General features: G+C 42.3%; 1 protein-coding gene and 1 long non-coding RNA gene across 3 annotated transcripts in view; both read right to left on the bottom strand.

The window, feature by feature from the left end:
- zfpm1 (zinc finger protein, FOG family member 1) overlaps window positions 1-26,152 on the bottom strand; it is a 128,474-nt gene that overhangs the window by 50,956 nt on the left and 51,366 nt on the right. Inside the window, exons 2-3 of the mRNA XM_085165579.1 lie at window positions 22,115-22,261; window positions 15,705-15,842 (exon numbers count right to left, since the gene is read on the bottom strand). Coding sequence (XP_085021705.1) covers window positions 15,705-15,842; window positions 22,115-22,261 — 285 coding nt within the window. The remainder of the gene's footprint in view (window positions 1-15,704; window positions 15,843-22,114; window positions 22,262-26,152) is intronic.
- The window catches only part of LOC146513476 (uncharacterized), a 34,030-nt gene continuing 30,270 nt past the window's right edge, over window positions 22,393-26,152 (bottom strand). For both annotated transcript variants that reach the window (XR_014874965.1, XR_014874966.1), the window contains one exon: window positions 22,393-26,104. This is a non-coding gene — a long non-coding RNA (uncharacterized LOC146513476). The remainder of the gene's footprint in view (window positions 26,105-26,152) is intronic.

The following is a 26,152-nucleotide window of genomic DNA, read 5'->3' as shown; positions in this document are numbered from 1 at the left end:
AATAAAGGAAGGAAACTGGTGAGCAAGAGATACTGCAGAGGAGACAGAGAGAGAGAGAGAGACAGGGCATGATAAGAGAGAGATATTGCAAGGATGGGGAAAATGAGCAGAAGGCAGAGGACGAGTGTGTCGGGGATTTTCCTCTCCATGCTCCTTTTTTACATCATGCTACAGCCTCAGTGGAGGGGAAAAACCCTCACAAGCCTTGACATCTGTTTTTGTTTTTACTAGTATGATGGATCGATCTGGTTCCTATGAAGTATTAGTGAATAATGTTCGAGCGTCAGCCCATTTTTGGGCTTTAATTCTCGTTCGGGATCTCGACCCGACTCCTCGGTTCATCCTATGCCTGAAAGATCTGCAGCGATGCTTAAATGTGAAATACATGACATGAGGGCTGGTGTGTAGTATGAAATGAATGAAATTATTAAAGTTATTCTATGAATTTGGATAGATTTCTGTAGTTTGCATTGCATGAAAATATCATTTAACCCTTTAAGACCTACCATAGAACCAAGTCCGCCAGAGCTCATATTATATGTTTACATGCTGTGGAGCCATTTTTGGGAGCATTTCAAGTTGCTATACATCAATACAACCATTATAGCCCAAATTTTAATAATATGTATGTATTAAGTGCATAGTAATTACATAAATTGCAAAAAAGTGCAATAAACTACAAAAAAATTGAAAATCGTTTTTGTTTTTTAACATATATTTCTAGTTAGAGAAATTTAAGAGGCTTATCCCTCAAAACTGTAACTACAAAAAAGTTGCACAAAATAGTTTCCCACCACAGGAAATTTATTTTGAGTGTCTTCATAGTTTTATTTTTGAAATACACCAATTTTTATATACTGAAGGAAAAACGAAAATAAATATTATAATGCAAATTTGCAAAAAAGCAGCATATGCATCAAAATAAACTATTTCCAGCAGTGCAATATGAGTCCTAAGCATCCCAGAAACCACACAGAAAGTCATAAAGTCAAACATAACTTATAAAAACACCAGTATAGGCTTATGAGGCCTTGATGGTAAAAAGCTACGTTTCCGCAAAATGACATCACTTCCGGTTTCGGGCAGGTCATGGCGGACATGCAAAAGTTCGCGCTGACGTCTATTCCAATGTAGGAAGTGTTACAAACAGCTGATCGGATCAGCAAAGCATGTTTCTGGAATATTATGTTTTTGTTGCTGCAAGTGCTTTTTATGCAGTTTTTGCAAAACTATATGTGGAAGGAAACTGTGACCGAGGACAAGCTGATGGCATAAGATGTAAGTACAACTCCTCCGGTTTCATATGCAAAAAAAATTATTGCGCTAGCTTACGTGGTTGCAGAGCTACCGGGATTTAAAAATAGTTACACAAAACGGAGCGTGCCCGCTCCAACCGGCTTTAAAGGGTTAAAAGCCATCTTATAATATTTATTAGTCAGCCATCAGTATTGCATTTATACATCCCATTTATTACAGTTTTAATATCTCTTGTGATAACATACGTTCTCTTATATCTGTTTATCTGTTTATTACGGGCACTGAGCAGCGTACACAGACGCTCCATAGATAGCTCAAAAAGCTGGCAGAATATTCATAAAGCATAAAGCGACGGCAGGTGAACGTGCAGTTACGGCGTTATCAGCCTTTATGTCCACTTTACTACAGTGACACCGTTTGGAAGTCTTGAACTTTACTCCGAGTTCCAACTGTATCCACCGGAGATTGAAGCGGTGTAGCTGTCCCCGTTCTAAACGGGCATGGATGGAGGCAATTGAGCGGCCTGGTGCATTAAACGCAATCATGTGCCCGAGTGTATTTTTGTGCGAGAGGAAGGTATGTAGATTGTAGTGTGGTGGTTGCAGAAGAGGCCAAGCATCTGATAGGCAGGTAATCAAGCGTGCCAACATCCTGTCCCAGCCACCAGCACCAGGCAGGCCTGCAGTGGGCTCACACATTGGGTGCACGGAGAACTGCTGGGCTGATAGCAAGCCGGACAGCGCAGAGAAATGTTCCTCTAGATTAGGGCCTCGTGCCTATCAATCATCAGGAATGGAGGAGGGGAGAGACACATCGCGGGCAGGCTGGAGAAAGGAGATGGGAGAGGAGAGTGTGACAGAGTGTGTGTGTCAGTTAGAATATGTGGTGTAGATCAGGAGTGGGTGATTGAAACGAGGGCAGAGCCTGCTGCTGGTTCACGGGCGTCGACTTTGAAGTTTACGAAATACAACTTCTCACTGCAAACGAGTTTTCCCGTAAGAGTGGGAACTACTTTGTGTTACAGTAGCCTAAAAGTCACCAAACTGGACGGGTTCATGAGACACCTTCTCCAACAGTGCAGCATTTCAGCGTCAGAACGGGGAAATCATTGCCTATTTCTTTAATCATTAAAACATATAATCGGTGGCATTACAGAGAACTGAGGGCTAAAATTGTACATTAACCAGACCCAACTCAACGCAGTAGTAGAGAGTTTAAATTTGAGTGTTTATTTAAGATAATGAGTAAAATTGAAGACATTTCAAACTTAAATCAGTTCTTGGTTCTCCTAAAACTCCCAAACAGCTGGACTAAACAAACAAGTAACAGGATGAAGTGATGTTCAGCTACATTGAACTCGTTTGTCTGACATATAGTAAGTCTGCAATGAAGCCACGCAGGAGCAGCAAGTGTAAGGTTTCAAGTATCCAACGTCCAAATCTGATTGGCCTTTATTTAACCGTTTCATATCCCAGGTATGCTCACCCTGCGTCCGTGTCCCAAAATCCAAAAACGTGCAGTTAGTCTTTGGAAGAGGATGGATGGATGGAAAGATAACATCTACTAGTTTCAGAAGCCGCACTCGTTTAGCATGTAGCAAAAATCCACCCGGACCATAAACCTACCAGTAACCTGGTAGATGTAAAAAAATATTTGCTTGTTTTGTTGGGTTTGCACAAAACGAGCTTCCACCAGGCTCCTTTCTGAACTCTGAGGGGAATCAAACTCGCTGACAAGACATGCCCGGTGGACACATGACAACCAAATCATCACTCTAAAGCATTGTGACTGACAGGTGAAATTGACAGCGAGCTTGCAGGGACACCCTCCTCCTGAGAGACGTGGGAGTCTGCTGGCTGCAGATATGGAGGAAGGTTAGGGAGCAGACGGAGTGAGAGTACAGTACGTATCAAGTGAGGGATAAATGGGCACAGGTCAGCCCCGTTTTACCTGCGCCCGCAACTGATCGGTGAACAATACTCTGCAATTCAACGGCTGAAAACGAGGCACCGGCCGTGGCGTCCCAACTGTAACTTTTAGCTCGACTGTCCAAAACAAGCTATGAGGTTTTGCCTGTTACTCACAGAAAGAGAGTCGCTGGAGTCTTTCACGACCATTATGCAAACCGCAAGCAGCCAATGGGAGAACTAGGCTACTTCCTTAAAGTTTAGAAATCCTAAAAGTTTGGTGACTGAAGCTGATGAAGCTTTGATTTGACAGGAACATCAGGGGCATCAGACTTGGCCGCAATCCATCAGACCAGGGGTGGGCAACTCCAGGCCTCGAGGGCCGGTGTCCCTGCAGCTTTTAGATGTGTCCTCGAACCAACACAGCTGATTTAAATGGCTAAATTAGCTCCTGCAGTTCTCCAGAGGCCTGGTAACGAACTAATCATGTGATTCAGGTGTGTTGACCCAAGGTGAGATCTAAAACCTGCAGGACACCGGCCCTCGGGGCCTGGAGTTGCCCACCCCTGCATCAGACGCTGGTTAAAGGAGACTTCTTGTGCTCATTTTCAGCTTCGTATTTTAATTCAAAGCAGCTTTGGATGATTCGTGTTTAATGTAATCCTTACTTATCTTATAATGGATCTCGGTGACGCTCCTGAGTTCATGCAAGCTGTTTTAGCTCCACCCCCTTTAAGGCCATGCTTCCTTTTAGCCAGCTTTCTTCTGATTGGCTGCCTCTTGCAAACAGAGGGTTCGATCAGCAGACGGTTTGTGTTTGTGTTTTTCACAGCCATAAATCGAAGAGCTGGCCATGTTAAATATGCGCAGGATATGTAGCCACAACGCCGACAAAGTCTGACTCTTCTCGGAGCTCGAGGGAAGCTAGAGTCGGAGGGCATGAATAAATTAGCAACCCATCAAACAGCTGTTGAGATATTTCAAAATGGCAGACTTACTCCACCACAGGCAGACGCCGTCATCCCTAAAGCCAAGCCTCTAGCATGGCTACAAACTGTATTTTAACCCAGAGCCAACAGGATTGGCTGACTGTCATATTATCTCTCTGTCATCCCTCTATCTCTTAACCTCACTCGCTTTCCTGTTCCTCAATTCTAATTTCACTATCTGAATTTTACCTCTTAAAATCTCTCACCCCCCCATCTCTCGCTCTCATTGATCCTTAACCCCTCTTTCACCCTTCATTAGTTATCTCTGCACTCTAAACTGAATAATGTACTTCTATATTCTAACCCGCTCCGTCTTAAACCTCCCTCCCTCTTTCTTCTCACCTGTCCCCATATTAATTCTTTCCTTTCTTCACGCCGCCCTATTTCCTTCTTTCTTGAGCCTATTCTAACCCTTCAACCCCTTTTAACCTCGACGATGGAGATGATATCTCGTCTTTGACACTGGGAGTTAACCGTCTATGCTCCTGGTTGACCAGATAACAGATAGCACACAGGGAAATGCACACATTCACACATTTAAGCCCGAACATAGAGCGTGTGCAGCAAAACACACTGTACCAAAATGTGAGCAGTGTCTTAGATTCAAAGTTTTACCTGCACAGATATTTGATAAGGAAACTCCTGAAAATAAATTCAAAATAATTTGAACTCGAATCATTTCACGTTCCTTTAAATGCACCGAAAAGGGATTAAAAAAATACAGCTGGAAGACAAGACGAGACGAGATATGAACTGCAACTTCGCTGCTTGGTTGAGGCAATTCTGAAATTCTGTTAATGACTTAAGCTGCACACTGGAGCAAGTTTCCCTGTTAAATTACAGTAAAGTGCTGGCAGCTACATGTGCCGGTGTTATTTTACGGTGCAGCTACTGTAAAAACAGGAATGTAAGCTGTGGGCAATCAGCTGGACACCGTCAGTGTGTTTTGTTTTTGTGGTGTTTCTACTCTGATCACCATTTTCCACCAGGCCATCAGACTGCTGAACACTTCATAGACACCTCACCTCCACTACTGGAACTTCAACATTATGCACTACATACTGTACATTAATGCCACTGTTTTGCACAATATCCAACTATAAACCTCTGTATATTATATATTTTATTGCTTACTCTATTTAATTTGTAAAATATGTATACACACACACACGTAGAAAAACATATTTAGTATACACTATTATATATTGTACATATATTTATTAGTCTCAGATTTAGCCATTCTTATATTTTGCTTGTTTTATGTTATTGTATTTTTGCACAACTCTGTTGCTTGTGAAGCTCGCACACGAGAATTTCACTCGCATGTACTGTACCAGTGTACCTGCACATGTGATGTGACAATAAAAGTGATTTGATTTGATAAACGGGTTTTAAATGTGACGTGTGTGAAATATCATTTAATTGTGACAGAAGCTCAGGATACGTTTCCATTTAAATTATTAATGTACTGGTTACCAGATGTATTTATTTAATTTTATATTCAGTTATATATTATTTCTTTGCACTGGCCTTACATTGTATTTATTGCTGTGTACATATTTCTCTGTATATGGAACGATTCAGAAGGAGAACAATGAAGACAAACTAGATGAATAAATATTAGTACACAATATCTGAAGTGCAAGTATGAAGATAAATACATGCATAAGCAAATTCATTCATTTAATTCATGTCTAAATTCAGTTTCAACAAGATTTTGTGCATGAAGAATGAATTATTAAATCATTGATTTATGTATTTCTGGTGATTTTGATTCTGAAATAATAACGTGGACTGAACACTGCAGGCTGCTGCACCGCATTCCTGATGACAGTCTATAGATATCAGAGGTCTGAGGTCCAGGATTTGTATAAATAGCCCCACAAAGAGACGGGCGAACCTGTAGCAGAGCAGAAAAGTGGAAGCGTTTACACAAACATCTTATCCTGCAGTTGCTGCATTCAGCCATCCATGACTAGATGGATCAAACTGAGAAACAAAGGTCTTATCACATGTGGACAAAGTGATGAGGGAGCACCTTGTGCTGCGGTGATTTTCAGGGAGGGGTGGGCCTGTGGGGGTGGGGGTGCTGCCATGCTCAGTATGCAAATGTGACACCACCAACATCTCCCGTTTCTCAGCCCAAATAAATTAGACTCTCAGCAGTGATAATATGCATATAGTGCGACTTCATGCTCCATTATAATTAACTACTGCTTGATAACCCAACGCCCATCCACACTACACGCACAGACACACGCATGCAGCCACACACGGTGCCTGGTAAATAATAATAACCATTATTACGCCTGCCATTATAATGCTTTATTGGAGGTAATTTACATAACTCTGCAGAGAAGGATAAGGACCGAGGAGTGCTGGGCAAGCAGGAAAGCACTCGCCTCGCTCAGCTGGCTTCTCGGGGCCTCTGGAGTAGACGAGATGTCAGAGGGTGAGGGGACCTTCTTTATAATCTGTGCTGCAAACTTTAAGAGGCTCGGAAGCAACGCAGAAAATGCAATTTGCTACACGCTTTTCAAATTGAACTGAAAAGCTTAGAATTTGATGAAACATAAGTAAATAACTGCTTTTATTTACAAGACCTCACTGTGGAGGTCAATTATCCGTCCCAGAGGTCTCTGTACAAGGGCCGTTTTTTTCCCCTGATATTAAAACACAGTCCATTTTTAATCTATGGCACATTCATCAGTGAGAGTGGAGCTGCTACTTCACTAAGAGTCACCGACTCGTCACAACCATCCAGTCTTGGAGCGTTGATTGGATGAGGAAACATTTTACTTTTGGCTGGAGATCACGTCACGGCTCGTGACGGAGATTTAAAATGTTTATTAAATTTCTCTGACTCATGTGGTTAAAGGCTGTTTTGGCCTTACAGCTGCGTAACTGTAAAACTGATCGTTATGGTGGAAACAGCCTCTACTATAACAAAATAAATACTGACAATGAGCTACTGCACCATCTCACAGCTGTCTTTGTCGGCAAGATGTACATAAACCTGAGTGCTGTGATTGTTACTTCAGTTAGACCTCGCCTGCTGTGGATTGGTGATGTGGTTTGTTAAATTGTTTAGCCAGCATGAGGCCTGAGAGTCTTGCATCTGCCAATCACCTGTGACGAGCACTCATCTTTATGGTGATCGTGAAAACATGGCAGCATTCCCGTAAATGTGCGGAGCAGGTATTAAAGGAGCAAAGGTTGAAGGAAATGGGAAGCTGGGCAAGCAGGTAAGCACTTGCCTGACTTGTCATGGAGGTGAAGATGAAAAGTGAACTACCTTCATGGTGAAACCCGCATAAGGAAAGGTGGTTTTATGGTATAAATCTACAGTAATCAACAGGAGATTAAAGTAGGAGTAGCAGAATAATGCTAACCAAACAGCTGGCAGGGTTTATCTTTTCTTTACGACGAGTAATTCAACGTTTCTTACTGCAGAAGCTGCTGTTGCAGCTTTTTGCAGGTACACTATAACAGTGCACGCTGGCAAATGTAGCTACCAGTACTTTACTGTACGTTAAAGTTATAATTTGCATCCTGTCTTGCTCTGCTTTGTTATATCATTGGATATAAAATGTAATTACTGGATCCTGTTAACTTTTTAGACCTTTTAGGTGTAAATGCACACGTCTTTTTTAAGGAGGTACAGTCAAAGTGACCTTTGAGCACCAGATCTAATCACTTCATCCTTGAGCCTAAGTGAACACATTTAGGAGAAAAAATAATCAGAGACATTCCTGAGCTACTGTGCTCACATGAACGGGGTGGGACAGTGTAAAGCCCAAAAACATAAAGCCGTCTTAAGTAGGGCTGCCACAAACGATTATTTTGATAGTCGACTAGTCAACAATTACTTTTGCGATTAGTTGACTAATTAGATCATCATCCATTGGACGGAAAACGTAGCTTATTGCACCAGCAGCATCTGCTCTTATATAACTATCATTAGCTTACAGCTTTAAGAGTTTAAGGTATGTGCTAACTAAAAATAAAGACAAGATGATAGTTTATTAAATTTTAATGAAATTTGCAGATTGTTTCGGTGAAGTTTAATAAACTCCTTGCTATCTAAAATATAACAGGACACCGGAGTAAATTCTCGAGCATCTCACACTTCTGATAATCAGCTGTCTGCTTGACGTTTATTCAGCTGTGTAAAAACTATAACTTTAATCTCAGCCAAACCGATTTACTCAGGAACAAATAAAATACTGAAAAAAAGCCAAACAATAACATTTTTAAGTTATCTAAGTGACTTATATATCATGTTTAACCTGAGTAGCGAAAGACGGCGGTGGGTTTGAAAACGATTTGCGGGAGTCCGGTGTTCTCACGGCTCTAGTTAGCCTAGCCCCCGGCTAGCTATCCAGCTAGTGGGTAACAGACGTCTCCGAAAACGTCGGAGCGCTTTTGAAAATATGTGGTGTCTTGATAAACTGAGCAGATATTTGAGGTTTACACAGCTACATTCTCGCCTGAAAATATGTTTAACGTTTATTTTGTGACCCAGAAAGAATAATAAGAGCAATATTAAAACTAACTAGATGCTGCCATTGTTGGAAACTGAGCTGGGCTGCTTCTTCTTCTTCTTCGGGGTTTAATGGCAGCTGGCATCCTTGTACATGCAGTGCTGCCACCTTCTGTTTCAGTCCGTTATTACACTCTTAAATCCTACTACTTATTCCTGCGTCTTTTGTGATCTTACAAAGCTTCAAACGACGCGTCGACTATTAAATCAGTCGGCGACGATTTTGATAGTCGACGTAATCGTGACTAGTCGAGTAATCGTGGCAGCCCTAGTCTTAAGTGACAGTGAACCTTTGTGGTTGGGGGCAGGGTTAGGTATTAACTTCATCACACGCCGAGTTGTAATTTTCTTACATTTCCAAGTATTTGGGAGCCTTGTTAAACTATGACTCACATTTTCTGGCCTTTTACAGATGAAACATTTAATTCAGAAAACAATCAAAGCAATGAGCTGATTGTTTGCTGCAGCTGTAGACCGATGGCAACCTGACCGTAGGGAGAAAACGCTTCAAGGTACAAAAATGTATTTTCTAATTTATTACTCTGCCATTTAGCCAGTTAGGTGTTTTTTTTAATAAACTCAACTAAACAATGAGTTGACTTTCACAATAACTGAAATGAGTTTTCTCTCAATAATTGATTTGTTAATTAACTTTAGACTCTCAGCTCACAGTCACTCGGTTTATTGGGCACCAGCGGGTACACGGAGGATCCTGGCATGATGTTTCTATGACAGGAAAGACGTTTAAAGTCCATTTCAGTTATTTCGTCCATCATCCATCATATATAACACATCAAACTTTTGCAATATGCTCCCCTTGCCCAGTGACAATGGGTTTATATACAGCATGGCGAGTGGGAATGTGTGGGGAACACCAGCCAGCTAGCGAATGACAAGGGATTACTGTGACATCCATTTGCATATCAAGAATTTTAAGCAGTGAGGGAGAAAATATCAAACCCTCCAGCCTGCAAGGTCACTCAAATGATAGTTTTTTTCTTCTCTTCATAATTTATTTTGCATATCATGCAGTATGGACACACTGTAGATTAAAAAGGCGGCTTTAGCATATCATACCATCCCTGATAGGAAGCAGCTCCCACCTAGACTTCTCCTAGACACCATGCCACCACCACCCTCATCAAAATGGTTGAGGACACACACACACATGCATGCACAGAGACATCATCTTGATTGTTTTAAGACGAAAAGAAATGGCAAATTGCTGAAGCCTCTAATCCATTCCCAGTTATCATCTCTTTAATTTTTTTTTTCCATATCAATAGAAGCCACAAAGCCAACGGTTTGATAGCCGCTGTTGGCAAAAACAGCTAAAAATGAAAAGAGCGAAACACAAAAAGAAGCGGCTCGACTATCATCTATGACTAAGGAATTTATTCAGATTGACATATAAACAAGTCATTACACACCGAGAAGACTGTGTCAAATATGTGGAGTGAAAAATGTTGTGTCCAGTAATGAACTGTATTATCTCTAAGCAGGCACGGAGGATGAATGGAAATCTTCTGTTGTTGTTTTCTCTGTTTTGTATGTTAATATCGGTCTGTGGGAACAATAGTAATGACCGCAACAAAGACTGATTTGAATAAAATGTTTGAATAAATTAAGAGATTATTATCCCAAGGTTTAGTTCACAGAATGTGTGCGAAAAGGGAAATTAAAATTTTCATATCTAGGAATTACTGTATTTCAGACAAGAAGAATTCATCTTTTTTTAGCTTCCAAATATAATTAGCAGATTAATATTCAATGAAATTAAACACAAGACTGCATAACAGACTGGCACTGATATATAACTTACTGTCAGGGCGCTATATGTGGAGCTATAAGGATGGGGCCCACTCTGAGCTGAGATAAGAGCAGGATCACAATGTTGTGGGACAAAAAAGGACATAAAGAAAAACTGGAAGGGGTCAGAGGTCAGCTGACAGGAAGGACAAATGTTTACATATCTTTGTGGAGACCAAAAATTGGAAGTTTACTATGCTTGTGGGGACGACAGCCCTTATGGGGGCAAAATCCCAGTCTCCACAAAATGTGGTTTTAGTGTCAGGGTTACAATTAGGTTATGTTTAGGATTAGGCATTCATCTCTGATGGTTAGGGTAAGGGAAAAACATTATGTCAAAGTGTGTGTGTGTCTGTTTTAAAGGGTACAGCCCTTTTTCCAGGTCCTGTAATGTGATTTGATGTGTAAAATAGGGGTGGGGGAAAAAATCGATACTTTGTAGCATCGTGATATTTTGTTTGCTAATAATGTATCGATACAGGGACAGCAGAAATTGATATTTTGTTACAAATTTTTGCTCTGACTTCAGAGCATGTTGATCCTTTTTCTGAGCAAGAATCCTGACATTCCTTCACTGTCCAAACATGACAGTTTACTTATTTTAATTTAAGACATGTTTTATTTTAATTAAGTTTAAAACTTTTTTATTTAATGTAAAATTATATTTTGTATATATTATATATATTATATATTATATATTATATTATATATTATTTCAAATTCTTCAGTTGCTGAAGGGGCTGCATAGTTTTCATAAACTGCATAGTTCAGAATAGCTATAATTGTACCAGATGGTTGATTCAGTTAAGTTGGACTAGACTGTAATACAAACCGTTCAGTTTGTCAACAATCAAACTGAAATGAGAGAAAGACTGAGTGTGAGACTTTGATATTAGATAAAATGAATATTGATAAAGTTTACCTTTATGTACAGAATCTGAATATCACAAAATATTTTAAAAATTGCAATAATATCGTATCGTGCGTTAAGTATTGTGATAATATCGTATCGTGGGATGTATGGTGATTCCCACCTCTAGTGTAAAATGAGTGTTTGGCACAATATGTTTTACAAAACAGTCGATAATCCAGTTTCACAAATGATTTGGAGATTAGGCGTGATAAAAACAACTGCCTAAATTTCCGAGTAACAATCCTACATTTCTTAGCTCTGCCTTCAGAATGCCAACGACTGATCGATGCTGTTGATTGTTTCTAGATGAACTTTTAGAAAAGTAAGAAAATGGTTACAAGTTTGTAAGTTCCCAAAGTGTAAAGTGTAAGATAGCATGTTACTCAATGCTAACAGGTGTTTTTATCCACAGAGAGGTTTAAAGACTTCACAGCTCTGCTGAAGAATCATCACAGCGCTGCAAACCAAACGTCTTTGCCAAATACCTCATATTTGCAAAAGTGACTCATTTTTTATTTGCATTATGACATGAGCCAATTTAAAACTTCATAAATACCCATTTTATGTAGAAATAATCTTATGCTCAGCGACACAACTGGACCAACTAAAGCAGCTAAAGTGTCCGATTAAAAGCTTCCGGTTCCTGGAATGTCTAAAAGGTAAAACTGGGAGGAACAAGTGGAATGCCTAAACCCCTGTTGATTTCCACGCACACACCTCTTCTCAGCATCCCATGTCACATACATGGCGAATGTTTCATACGAACAGGAGCAGCGCTTGACGGCGACTCCGGTCCGGCCGTGACATGCAAGACAAAGAAGAAGAAGAAACAATGAAAAGATGGAGGGAACAGAGTGAGAGATGCACGCTCCCCAGGAGGTGGAGAATGGAGAGGAAGGAGGGACTAGTGGTGATGGAGAGACCCTAGGAAGGGAAGGTGGATGGATGGAGGGAGGGAGGAAGGGGAGGTGGAGAGGAGGAGGAGGAGGAAGGGGGAGGGGAGGGGGGCTTGACGATAAGAGAAAAATTCAGACCGGTCAAAGTTTCCTTTTTGCCAATCGTGCTCCTGATAAAGACAGCGCCTGCTCCGGAGCTGATAGAGGGGCTATCTCTCTCCCTTACTCTCTCACCCAACCCCTCCTCCTCACCCCCTCCCTCCCCCGTCTTACTCACCCGGCAGTTAGTTTGTGAGGAGGAGAGGAAGAGAGAAAAAAAAAGAAGAAAGAAAGAAAGAAGGGCCGTATCAGTGCAGCATCATGGCGCTACCATCAACCAGCCACCACGCTGCAATTAATATCGCTCCAATTACTGTTAAAGGGACAAGGCTGGGACAGGACGATAATGAACACATCCTCTCTTCCCCCAGCAGAGGAATTAAAACGCACGCACAAACACACCCGTAAACACACACTCGGCACTACATGCACAAACGTACATAAAACGTGTGCAGCTTGAAAAGGAAATAATGCGAGATAGTGTGGTAATCTTCTTGCATTGTTTAACTCATTGAAGACAACGGACAGAGAGAAATAAATAACCAAACAAACCTCGATAAGAGGGGAAATAAATAATAAAATTATGGCGATTTACTTGTTATCTTCTCTTAGCCGTGTGTGTGTGTTTTTGTTACGACTTGAATAAATTTTCCCCCGGCCTGTCACATCCACATCTCCCCTGCAGAACAACACAATGGACCCTGAAAGAGCCTTGCGACAAGTGACTAAAGATCCCCTCGTGAACACGTGAAGAGCTCAAATGATGGTTAGTTGGTTGGAGTTTCTCAGTATGACGTTGGAGGTCACCAGGACTGGCCAATCAAAGCAGCCGTGCTTTTAAAGCCAACTTTAATCTTTATTAAAATCCAAGCTGGTGAGTAAGAAAAGAATTCATTCAAGACCAAACCAGAGTGTTTTTGCACCACGCTGTAATATCTTATTATAATATCTGCCCACAAACTCCTCCTGCACCATCAGGAGCAGCCAAACTGGGCTCACAGGTACAGCTTAGGCCCTGAATCAGATACTATGACATCATCATGTTGTCCACCTACCAACAGGCAGAAACGACCACACCTCTATGTGCCCTGCCCTATTAGAAAGCCATCGAATTACATTCATTTTGATCTCTATGAAACTGTTTCTGCAGTGACGATCACTTCATCTGTCTAACCTTACCAGCACTGACAAACGGGGACGCTTGTGGTGTCGCAGCTTTTTTAAAAAGTCCACAACAACTTCGGATTTCCTCACTTTAGCGTCGCAGACGTAATGTTGCTGTCAATCGATGGAATAAAAAGCACCCCAGACTAATTTTGAACCAACTAAAAACAACTACAGACTAGGGATGGGTACCGGTATCCGGTGCCATGATGGCACCGGTTCTGACATAAACGGTAGTAACCAGACCGAAAAGCAGCGCACATTTTGGTGCTTTATTTCGGCGCTTTTTTTCCTGAGCTGTGATACTTTCTTCTTCCTTACATTTGTATTGGCGGTTGGCAAACAACTGAAAGGTGCATTACCGCCACCAACTGGTATGGAATGATACGCTTTAGATTCTAGCCAATCATTTTACATTTCCGAGGATAGTAGGCGGGTCCAGGTACGTACGTTCTTTTAGAGCAGAACTACAGATTAAAAATGCCCAAGGCGAAGCAGTCAAAAGTCTGGCTGTAATTCACAGCAAAAGATGCAAACTCAGCAGCTGCAACAAGTGCTTTAAGCTGATACTGTGATACTGTCAAAGGAGGTAACACCTCGAATCTGATGAAACACCTGGCGACGCATAGCGTTCTTTTTTAAAGCCGAGAAATGCGCCGTATTTGATAGCTTGCTGCGAGACCTCACACCGAGCACATCTACTGCAGGTGTGGTGCCTGTTATCGGACACGGAGTTAGCAACATCCCCCAAAAACCCGAAGAGTAGAGTCCTGGCCCCTAGCCCTGCCAGTGTAGCAGAAATGATGACGGATGATGATGGCAGCAGCAGCCGTTCTTCTCTGCGTGAGTAGCTTAATGTTGTTCGTGTGTTATTTACGTTGAGTAGGCTAACCACGTTATTACATTAATGCATGTAAGGTGAACTAGCAAACATCATCATAGCTACATGCGGCTGTCTTCTTGTTTGATGGCAGATACTCCCTTCACCCTGGACAAAAAGGCTAAAATGACCAAAGAAAAAGTGGAAAACAGTTAAACATGAGAGGTTTTTGGACAAAATTTGTGTTTTTCCATTGTTTAAGCTGCTTCCAGCCAAGAGTGATACCATATATGCCCCATAGCTGCAGAAAAGGCTAACATTGTTATCTTTTTACAAAAAAACAGCTGAACATGAGAGGTTTTTGGACCAATTTTGTGTTCTCCATTCTTTAAGCACCGGTTTGAGCACCTTTTAAGCACCGGCACCGTTTCAAAAGTACCGGTTTGGCACCGGTATCGGATAAAACCTAAATGATATCCATCCCTACTACAGACACACATTTACAGTATCTGTAGGTGTGAGACTGACACCTCCGGTCGCTGTTGGCCTGTTCTGATCTTTCTATGTGTTATTATGAAACAAAGAATTGTTCCTGTTTCTGAAATGTCTTTAAGGTCCGTGTTAGTCAGCTGTAACTCAGCAGGATTACAGATGGTAAATAGTAAATGTATTTGTAAAGCGCTTTTTCTAGTCCCTAAGGACCCCAAAGCGCTTTACACAACCAGTCATCCACCCATTCACACACTGGTGATGGTAGCTACATTGTAGCCACAGCCACCCTGGGGCCCTCTGTCCACCACCAGTAGGCAACGGGTGAAGTGTCTTGCCCAAGGACACAACGACCAAGGACATTACTGCGATAATAGGCCAGCTGATTACCAGCTGAGCTCTGAGGAATATGTCGATTATACTGGTTTATTTTTCTCCCCATAAAGCTTTGTTAGCACTGGCCGGTCTCTGGTGTCAGGTGGGTTTTCCTCCAAATTGAATTAATGATTCATCATGTTACTGTCATCGTAGGAAACAGCAGCCATTGCTGTGCGCCACCGAATCCTGTCACATATCAAAACGCTTTCTGTGAAAAAGGCTCGTTTCATTTATTGCACATTAGCGCGACTGAATTTGAAAGCGAAGAATAACTGTGAAAGTTACTGTCATTTCTGAAGCAAATAAGATTTTTTTTGAGTGATCTGATTGGTTGAAACCTCCGATGTTTATCTAACTGAAGAAAACCAACAGGACTCGTCAGACCAAGAGTTCACAGCTCTGTTGCAACTCAGTGATGGAAATCTTGCAAGTGTACTGACCTGGACCCCTCCAATGTAAAACCTCCTGCTCTTCCTCCCTTTCCTCTTCCTCCTCTGCTCCGCTGTGCGTCGACGCAGGCTCCTCCCCTTCCACGTCTTTATCATCCGGACCTCCTCCCGAGTCCTGCGTTCTGGGCTCTAGACGCACAACAGAAAGACTAGCGATTAAAACAAACACCCTGATTGAAACCTGTGTGTGTGTGTACGTATGTCTGGAAGCCGTTGTTCCCGTCTGCTGATCAAAGGCCTCCCTCGCCGTGTAACACAACCCCTCGCCATGCAGAGATGGACCCTTTGATTTTCATTACAACTCAGGAGAATCAAAGACTCAACATCTTCACCTTCATCGCTGCTACTTTTCTCGCTCTCCCAAATCTTCTCCCGGCAGCTTTTCCATTTCCTCCTCATCCACCCTTCCCTCCGCTTCTCTTTCGCTGAACGTAGGTGGGTCTCCGTCTTATGTGCTCCTCTTTTCCTCCTCTATCTTTCCATCTCCTCCCGCAGGCCTGTCACCCTCAGCAGAGACTGAGGCTGGCTGTGTTCCTGTAATCACTGCTGATATCCCTGCCATTGATCAAGCTGATTACACAGCCTCCTGCTCACTGATCAAAGATGTGCGCTTCTGCAGGTGGTGTGTGTGTGTGCATGCTTCAATACGAGTATCTGCATATGTGTGTGTGTTTATCCAGAGATATGTGAACCCTGAACTTTGCCTGTGCAGCCAGTATCGGGCAGTTCATCGGGCCGCTCGGTCCCTTCTTCTTAACGGGACTCGTGATTAGTTAGATTAGATTAATAGTTACATCACAGCTCTTCAGACTATCTGACCTGAAGATCTTTCTCTTCTTGCTCTCTGCTCTTACACCATCATCAGGCCAAGGGTTAGAGTGACTCAAAAGCTGACTGCATGGAACCAGATCGCAAACATCTCAATATTCAGTTCAGTTTAAATTCATTACAAAGCACCTGTTCGAGAGAGCCCCGTTCATTCACGATGATGTGCAAAGTGATTGAAGCTGGCCGATCTTTCTAGAACACGAAAGAAACGAATGATTCTGAATTTGTAAAATTAAAATATTCTCACGAAGAGATTATGCATCGATTAGTCATAGATTATTTCCATTTATTAACGCATGTTCAGGGAAATTGGTTTGATAAAAGTTCCAAAGTGACCGAGCCCACTGAGTAATCCTGCTTGCGGCAAACCCCCCACTCTGGGTTTTTTCTTACTGGTCTGGTTTCTGTATGACTAAACAAGTGGGTACTGGAACACCCCTCGCCAAGTGGCTCTTACTTCTATTTTTAATGCTGAAATAAACGTAGAGTATTTTGAACGCTACCTTTACAATTTTAAAAATGTATTTTATTCTGCGTGTGCATGGTTAACAAACACAAAATCCTCCCAAGTTCTGCTTTTGCTTCAGCTCAACTTCTCCCAGTGTGATTTAACTGGAAGAGCACAAAGCTTTAACGAAGCTTCCCCTCGACTGCACGTTTTGAATCGTCGTCCTCACGGCTCCTTTTCCTCCTTCCTCATTCTCTCCTCTCCTTTCCTATCTCTTTCCCCTTCCCCAAATCCCGCCCCGTCTTCACCCTCCACCCCGATAACGCCTCAGCTGTCTGCACAAAGGCCGTGTTTACCCTTGCATTCCCGCTCCGATAAACAGCGATAGCGCCCGATCGATACCAGCCATAAACGCCTCGTGACCACGTGATGCCCTCACACGCCGCCATTATTAATGTAACAGTTGAGAGGCTGGGTGGATGTGCACCGTCAAATAAATCCACACACACACACACACACAGGATGCACATCCAGTTTCACGTCACGTCCACCTTTCAACCATATCCACACGCAAACACTCAGCCAAGACATACTGTACACACACACACATACACACGCCGCGTCCCCCTCCCCCACTCACACCCCCGCCTAAACAGTGCCATTATTTTCAGCTATAAATCACATTGAATGGCACATTGATTTTATCCTGCAGGGGCTGAAGCGAGGGAGGGGAGCTGGAGACACAGTTATTGCGTTTAATATTATCAATATTATCTCCCATATCATCTCAGACAGGGAGGCAGGTATCAGGAGGAGTCGACAGACACTTTTCTGCCAACCCCCCCCTCTCTCCCCTCCCTCCTACCTCCCCTCCCACCTCTCTCCCCCCCAACAGCGAGACAGTCTCCATCAATCTGATAAGCTGAACTTCCTCTGTCACACCTGCAGGGCAAAGTCACCCAACAATCCCTCGCCTCCTAACTTCTACAGTCTTCTCTGTCTCAGCCATAATTATAATGGTGTCGCCTGTTTATTGACACATCCTCCCCTCGTGTTTAAGGTCCAACTTATGCACTCAGACAGTCTCCGTGTTGGTGCAAGGAATGAAAGCGTCCTGAGAAAGCAGCAGCTGCAGCCGTCCGTCCACAGAGCTGCTGCACGCCAGCACTCCTCCGAAGACGATCAATAACGCACGTACAGAGACAGAAATAGGAAGTTCCCACATAAAGAGCAACTTATTTACACATGCTTGAATTACACTGAAGCTAATCTCCTACAGACGGCATTGAGGTTGCAGCTAAAAAAATAAAAAACAGTCCACACCAGGGGGCAGTGTCAAAGACATGCACCGCAGATGGTAACGTGGGCTACTCTTGAAAGTGTGTTGTTGTTCCTCGAGCTTCGATTTAATTTTCTCAATCCTTCTAAACAGTGTTGATATCTTTGATCAAAACTCTTTGTCATCATTTTTGTCAGCGACTTTCTTCCCCCTCAACAAAAACTAAATAAAAACTAAAGTGAATGAAAATATGATGAAAGATGAAAATATTCTGGAGAGACAAGTTGTGTAGAAAGGTGGGAGGAGTTTGGACGTGATCCAATCAGAAGTAATCTAGACTAAATTTGTCCCTCAGAACATTTTAAATCAATTTAAATGTTTATGAGACATTAAAAATAAATAGATAAAAGTCCTGGAGTGGAAGCACAGTGCATGAAGCAGTATGTTAAAAGCTAAGTGCTATCAGAGGTCCTCTCATGTCTTTTCAACTAAACGTAAACACTGTAGTCATCCACGTCCATGCATCCACAGGGAGGTGGAGCTGGGAAGCAGCACATCCTCATGATGTAAAGATTTGTGTGTCGAAACAGAACCGCTGCTAAAAACTCAGTAATCCAGAAAAACTCCCAAAGCTGCTTCAAACGGAAGCAGAAAAGATCAGAAAAGAAGGAGAAAAAAGACAACAGCAGGAAGTGCAGAACTTCCCTTCAAAATAAAAAAAGAAAGGAAAGGAGGAAGTGTATGAAAACACAAAAAGTGACATTCACATGCTCGTTTCCTTTCTGTCTGTTTGACACGCATCGATCAACTTTATCTTTATGTGAAAATATTTTCAATCCTTTGAAAGTTCGTTTTTGTAAACGCCCCGAGCCGTTCCTCAAAACGAAACCAGAGGAGAACGCCGCCTCCGTTACGTCCGTTTATGCATCACACACACTTTTCTCTATCGGCGCTAATCAGATTCTGATGAAAAGAAGAGAAGAAAAAAAAAACAGTTTACAAAAATCCTTCTGATTGGCTCAAATGAGGGCATGACAATTAGAGGTCAAAAGGAGGTAACATTACTTCCTTATCAGCCCAGAAGTGGATGTTATCGGGCTTCCTGTGATGTATAAAAATGATTGCCTTGTTATGAAAAAAGGAACTTTGCTCGTTTCTGTGGGTCGCTGCAACTGTAGAGCAATTCTGAGAAGAGAGAGGAGGGAAAGGGGAAAAAAAATCACCACAACTGAGAGAAACGTACCAAACAGATGCTCAAGTGTGTCTGTGTGCAGCGCTTCTTTGTATCAGCATTAATATTACTGGCTCTGGCTGTCAGGTTGAAAAGACAGAGTGCTCGGTCCTGTTACTGCTAGAATGTGTTTTTCTTGCTAAAGTTATCAGGGCGGTTATCGCCAGTGTGTGTGTGTCTGTGTGTGTCTTTCTCTCTCTCTCGCTCTCTTCCAGATGGTGGATAAGAGGCCCTGCCTTTATTAGCCAGCGCTGGCCAGATAACGACCTGGTATTGATCCCAGGTTGAAAGAGCAGGTTCGTCAAACATGGCTGATTTACAGAGAACTGATAATGGCAGCGCTGGGCAACTGAGGAACCCCAGAGAAGAGAGAGAGGAGTAAATCAACAGTGTGATGGAGAGGGAAGGTGTGTGTGTGTGTGTGCGCACGCAGGGGTTAAAAAACACGCAAAAAAACAGAGAAACAAGTACACAAAGCAAGGTTGCCATGGACAAACTTCCTCACATGTGCAGTATGCCTGACTTCCCTCATCTTCGTCTTATACAATCTATTACACACATAACCCACCCCTCAATTCAAACACACACACACACACGCACACACAGTCTTGGAGCTAATCTCTAATCTCGTCTCGATTAGCACCTGACAGAATTTCCATGGGTTTATCAAACCGAGCCAACCAGCAGACGCTTATCACTCGCAGCCCCCAAAATTTCACAAGAGCAGGAATTTTTGAGATTAAAAAAACACAGCTGGTGAAATCTCGAATAAGTCAAAAGAATATGACTGAAAAACTCTGCTATCACACGGCGGGGGCGGGGGGGTAGGCTCGGGATAAGAGGTGCACGACAGGGGCGGACTCACTGAAGCCAACGGAATTCTTCTTCTTCTTCTTTTTTATCTGTTATCCATATTAGAGATAAAAGAGTGACACGTGTGTGGAAAGCTGCAACCTCCAAATGGTGCCGCAGAGTTTTTGCATTGTCTCTGGGTGACGTCTGCAGACAGATAACAGGTACACGTCAGTCGATTAAAGAACGGCTTGATGAAGAGATTAATCTGCTAATAACCACTAATAACTGCCAGTAAACTGCATATCTGGATTATTTTACTTCAAGAGGAGCTCGCTGTTGACGGATGTTGTAAGTGTGCCACTGATATTGTGGAAAATGTGATAGAAATATTTTAAAAAATGAGTGAGAACAGATTTTTTTACAACCTTTGCTAAGGCCGATGACGTGTTTGTGTGCAGAGCTGATCTGCTGGCAGAAAGTGAAAGTTCTACAGCAGATTATCTTTGTAGCATCTGTGGAAAAACCTTGTGTGTGTACGACAGACAAATCTCTTGAATAATACACTTCTACGTTTTGCAGTCACGTCCAGGGCAGTACTACGTATTGGAGTCTTTGCCAGGCCGATGCTGACTCCCCTGTGTTCTTCTTCTTGTCCTTAGCGGGCGACCAGCGGCGGTGGTCTGCCGCGCAACCAGTACGCTGCTGTAGGTGCCGCAGGTTCTCTTGCTTGACCAACGATTATCTTCCACGCTTTTCGATCTAAGGCGATGGTTCTTGCCTGCTCGAGGTCAAGTCGAAGGGCCTTCAAATCATCCTGGATTTGTTTCATCCATGTCTTCTTTGGTGCATTTCGATGCACCTTCCAATCGGTGGGGCGGGTCAACCAGAGTAGGCCATCGGGTCCATTCGACAAATGTGGCCAAACCAACGGAGTCGGCGGCGCTGGATTAGGTCGCCGATCGTCGGTTGGCTGCCGCAGCTGGTGAGGATGGTGTCATTCGAATGACGGTCGTGAAGGGAAACGCCGAGAATGCATCTAAGGCAACGCATTTGGAAAACTTCGAGCTTGCTCAGGTCGTGTTTGAGCATCGTCCACGTCTCTGCACCGTAAAGTAGAATGGGCAGGATCAGGGACTCCCCTGTGTTAGTGCATGAAGGTCTTTGAAAGGCTAACTAAGGGAATCTTCAGTCCATTTTTAAAGCTAGACACATATTTATGGTACAGACATGTGGTTAGAATCAAAATATAGAAAGTAGATCTTAAGATAATATCTCTTTGATACAATGTATCAAATGAAAATTAGTATTCAGCAGCTTTTTTTTAATGTTACACTGAAAAAAGATATAATCACTCCATCATTTGAACAACCTGCAGCAACAACAGATGCGTGTGAGTCAGTGCTGAGAACGCCATCTTCATGCACGTAAAACAAGTCCACGTGAACCACAGCCTGCAGCTCTGCATGGCTCTCCAAATATAATTCATTTGTAGGTTACCTGTCATGAAAGACTTTTGGAACACATTAACTGTCCTAATGGCTTAACTGCATTTGCAGCGATGCTAGTTTGTCACTTGTCCCGAGCTCTTTGTTTCACTGGGCATGAACATCTGCTGGTTTTAAAGAGAGATCGCTTAAAAATCAAACGTTTCAGACTAATTGCTGCTGCTCGTTTTTCTTTTTCGCATTTTAAATGAAAGAAACTGGAAATTAGACCTTGCAAAAAAGGGAAAACCAACTGAAAAGCGCATGGTTACCGCACTAAACCAACGTCTGTACTACTATCCTCGTTAGAGCTCAATGTTTCACTCTTCTTCTCACCTTCGTTGTACAATGGTGTGTACGGAGGCGGACTGGAGCTGTCGCCTTCTGCAGAATCGTCTGGGTCGGAGGCTCCGCCCTCCTCTCCCGATAGGCTCAGGTTGTCCGGTGTGTTTTCCTCGCCGCCATCGAGATCCCCAAGAGAACCTGTGGGGAAGAGGAGAGGGCTAATCAACAACTGAATGTGTCCATCGAGTCTAATCTACAACATCTGCTTAAATATGCTGGTTGGGCTCAAATAAGATGAATAAAAGTAATAGAAACTAATTAACTGGCGCTGAGCTCTGCAGCCAATTAAAAGACTTAAACAGTGCCACATTAAAGGGGGAGGAGCTAAAGCAATCAATATCAGACAGACGAGTTACTCAGTAAAAAATATGGTACTGGACATGAGCGGAATAGAGAAAAATTATTTCCAGGAACACTTTTCTTACTCGGCAGAACAAAATGGGTCGATTTTTCAGTGGATTTCCTTCAGACTGGATCTGTGACCCCCTACCTCGCTGGCCAAAGCGTGACAGAAGCCCTGAAGTGTGTCTGTAAAATACACCACTCAGGAGATGTGTCTGCAGTCACACAATAACACCCCCCGAGGCTTTCATCGTCTTCCCGAGGGCCTCGAGAGTTGCAGGAGAAGTGGAAATTAAAATGATGTTTAACAGGCTCCGTACGGTTGTTCGGATGTATGTAGACAGGAAGGAAGAAAATACCCTAAACACAGAGATATGCCCCCCCAGCCCCACTTACTGGACTCATTGAAACACGGTTTCAAGAATTGGACACGCTGAACGGTCTAATCCAGAAGATTAATAGCCAAGAAGCCAAGGGGGACCTTAAAGCCAAATTACAGTATACCTAAAATTGCAGCTAAAAGAGTGATTAGTGCAGGGCTGATCTGTATCAATTACAGTTTCATAATCCCTGCTGACCACAGTAATTATACAGTACTTTTGATCTATTTTAGCCCGTTTGAAGATTACATCCAAAAAACGAAGTGAGTTAATATGGATTTAATGTGACTTTTTTTTAAATTGCTTCATTAATAATATTCTGACTATAAGATGAACGATTGAACGGCACGTTAAGAGCTCCAAACCCTGAAATATGCTCACATTCAACCGTGAGCGTCAGAAATGCTCGTCTGCATCCGATGACACGCTTCGTTCTCAGTCCCCGAGAAGTAGCCACGACAGAATTATTAACCGGGGGCGAGCGTTTCTTTTAAGAGGATTACGAGCGGCAGAGTGAGGCAGAAATGGTGAAGATGCCGCCGAACGCCAGGGGAGAAAACACGACGATGTCCTGGAAAGTCAAGGAGGGTGGGCACATTGGTTCGGAATAACTGAATCAGCCTGACATTAATACCAAGAGAAAAAATCCAGGATTTTTTTCCCCCCCCCGCTTTCATTTCTCCCTCAATCCAGACAGGTTGTAAATTAATTTTCATTAGGTTGTGTCGAACGAGCAAGAGGGATTGTTTCGGAGCTAAAGCCGTGACTGGGGGCGTATATATTTACAATACTGTAACAAAAGGAGTCTATAATCTATACAAAGCACACAACAATACCCGTGAATAAAGAAGCTTGTAGAAAAAGGGAGAGGCAATTTTTCTAATTCTGTTAATTTCACTCACCAAAGCAATTAAAAGCAGGCAGAGATAATGCTGGGAAACAATCGCCGGCTGACAAAGTGTTTCTGTCTTTGTAAATGAAACATCTTTAGGCTAATTTCAACTTCCACGCCTGCATGGTTCACTCTAATTTCAGATAAAATTAACACAGCTAGATTTGGACCTTCATAAAAAATGTTTAAAAAAAAAAAGAGGAGAAAGACAAGGGGGGAAAAAATGATCGATCCTGTACACAATATTTTTAGAATTAGGTCCGTGTCGCTGGAGCTTTGCTAGATCTAATTTTCAGTATCTATAAGGACATTTTCATACAATTAATTTTCCTTTAATCATAATTGTACAAAGGGACTCCTCTGTATAAAATTCCAATTATATTTCCTGTTTAAAATGTAAGTTTGAATTATGATTTCTTTCCTCATTACGGCTCCGGTTTAATGAATCAATCGCTGCATCACTGCTTTCAGACATCAAATGGTGCGGAAAAAGTTTCAGCTCCACTTTCTCCTCGCTTTTATCCAAGGAGAAATATTCTCCCTTTCCCCTTCTCTTCCTGTCTCGGATAGTTGGCAGAAAGGATAGCGGGGCGTCTTGTGATAAGTGCGCCACGTTCTACTTCATTTGCCAGTTTTAAAGTTAAAGCCTTTAATTGTTACGGCGTGATATCCAAGAAAATTGGACTGAACTCGTTGGCGAGATGAAGAAATAATAAAAAGACATAACCCAAATGTGTATCTCTGTAGGAGAGACATCAATTAAGCTGAGACTTATCCAGCAGCGCCACATCGTTTTTCTGGGCTGTGAGCTAAAGAAGGACCAAAAAAAAGAGGAAAAAAAGCCTGAAGCTTGCATTTGTTCACATTTTTAAACTTGAGGCCAGTAAAACTCGAAACTTTCCCCGAAATGTTGAACAGAATGGAGCTTTTTGATGAATTCCTCAGTGTGTGTCTGACTGGAAGTTGTTCCTCGTACACCTGACAAACCCCAACAGCTCTGGATTAAATGATCAGTGTTATGAGTTTTGGTTCAACACTTCACTGATGAATACCCTTGTTTCTAAAACTTCCAGCAGTTGTGTACGGAGCAGGCAGAAATGAATGAAACCACGAGTGCAACCGAGGTCAGAGGCGTTCATAGAAACCACTGAAGAGCTAACCTCCCTCTATGCCTCGCTACATTACACCTGCAAAGGGCAGCTCAGCAGGTAGAGTGGTTGCCCCATGATTGGAAGGTCGGGGGTTCGACTCCACTGAGCGGTTACCCTGAGGTACCCCTGAGCAAGGTACCGCCCCTACACACTGCTCCCCGGGCGCTGCATTGGTGGCTGCCCACTGGGTGAATGGGTTAAATGCAGAGGAGCAATTTCCCTATGGGGACTAACACATACACATTATTATTATTATTATTATTATTAAAACCTTTGTAAACCCTACACCGTGATCTATGGCGTAAACTGACATGCACGTCACTAGAAATGTGCACTGTAAAAAAAATATTCCGTAGAAAAACGGAAAATGTCCTGGTAATTTTCTGCCAGTACATTTTCTGGTTTTTTACGTTAGTCTGACAGACTTTACTGTAAATGATAAAACGGAAAATTCTGTAGATTTACAGTATACTCTCTGTACTATTTACGGATATTTCCTTCAGCTATAAAACGGAAAATTCCGTTTATTCACAGTATATTTTCTGTATCATTACCTGATATTTTCTGTTAATGGAAAAATTTAAATTTCTGTTTATATTCCTATTTCCAAGCACTTCTTTTCACTGTAACTCATTAAATATAGTTCTTTATATCCTTAAACGTACATTTCTATGTATTCCTTCACGTTTAAACAGTAAATTGTACTGTATTTTTACGGATTTTTTTTTACAGTGTGGGATGGTTGCAGCATAAAAGTATTGTGATTGGCCCGTTCAGTTCCACCAATTTGTCTGGTGCGTTTTCACTGCACTTTTTGAAATGAATGAATGAATTTCACTCCACTGGCTACCTGTACATTTTAGGATTGTTTTTAAAATTCTCTTATTTGCTTTTAAATCTCTTAATGGCCCCCCCCCCCCACCACCACTCGGAGCTACTACACCCATATACACCTGCCCGTTCCCTTAGGTCCGCCAATCAGCAGCTCCTTAAGGTACCGAAAAACTAAGTATAAATTTAAAGGTGATCGTGCTTTTGCTGTAGTTGCTCCAAAGTTGTGGAATGATCTACCCTTGCATGTTAGGCAGGCCTCGTCTCTTTCTGAATTTAAAAGTCTTAAAACATATTTATTCGCTGAAGCCTTTGGCATTGATTAGAGGGGTTGACTCAATTTGTTTTAACATGTTTCAATTTATTTTAGTTTTTTAGTTATTTACTTTATTTTATCTCATTTAAATTTTCTTTACTTATGCTATTAGCATGT

The sequence above is a fragment of the Neolamprologus multifasciatus genome, chromosome 7 (genome assembly GCF_963576455.1).
Source record: "Neolamprologus multifasciatus chromosome 7, fNeoMul1.2, whole genome shotgun sequence".
NCBI lineage: Eukaryota > Metazoa > Chordata > Actinopteri > Cichliformes > Cichlidae > Neolamprologus > Neolamprologus multifasciatus.
The sequence above is the reverse complement of the archived record's forward strand: the minus strand, read 5'-3'. Positions and strand labels throughout refer to the sequence as shown.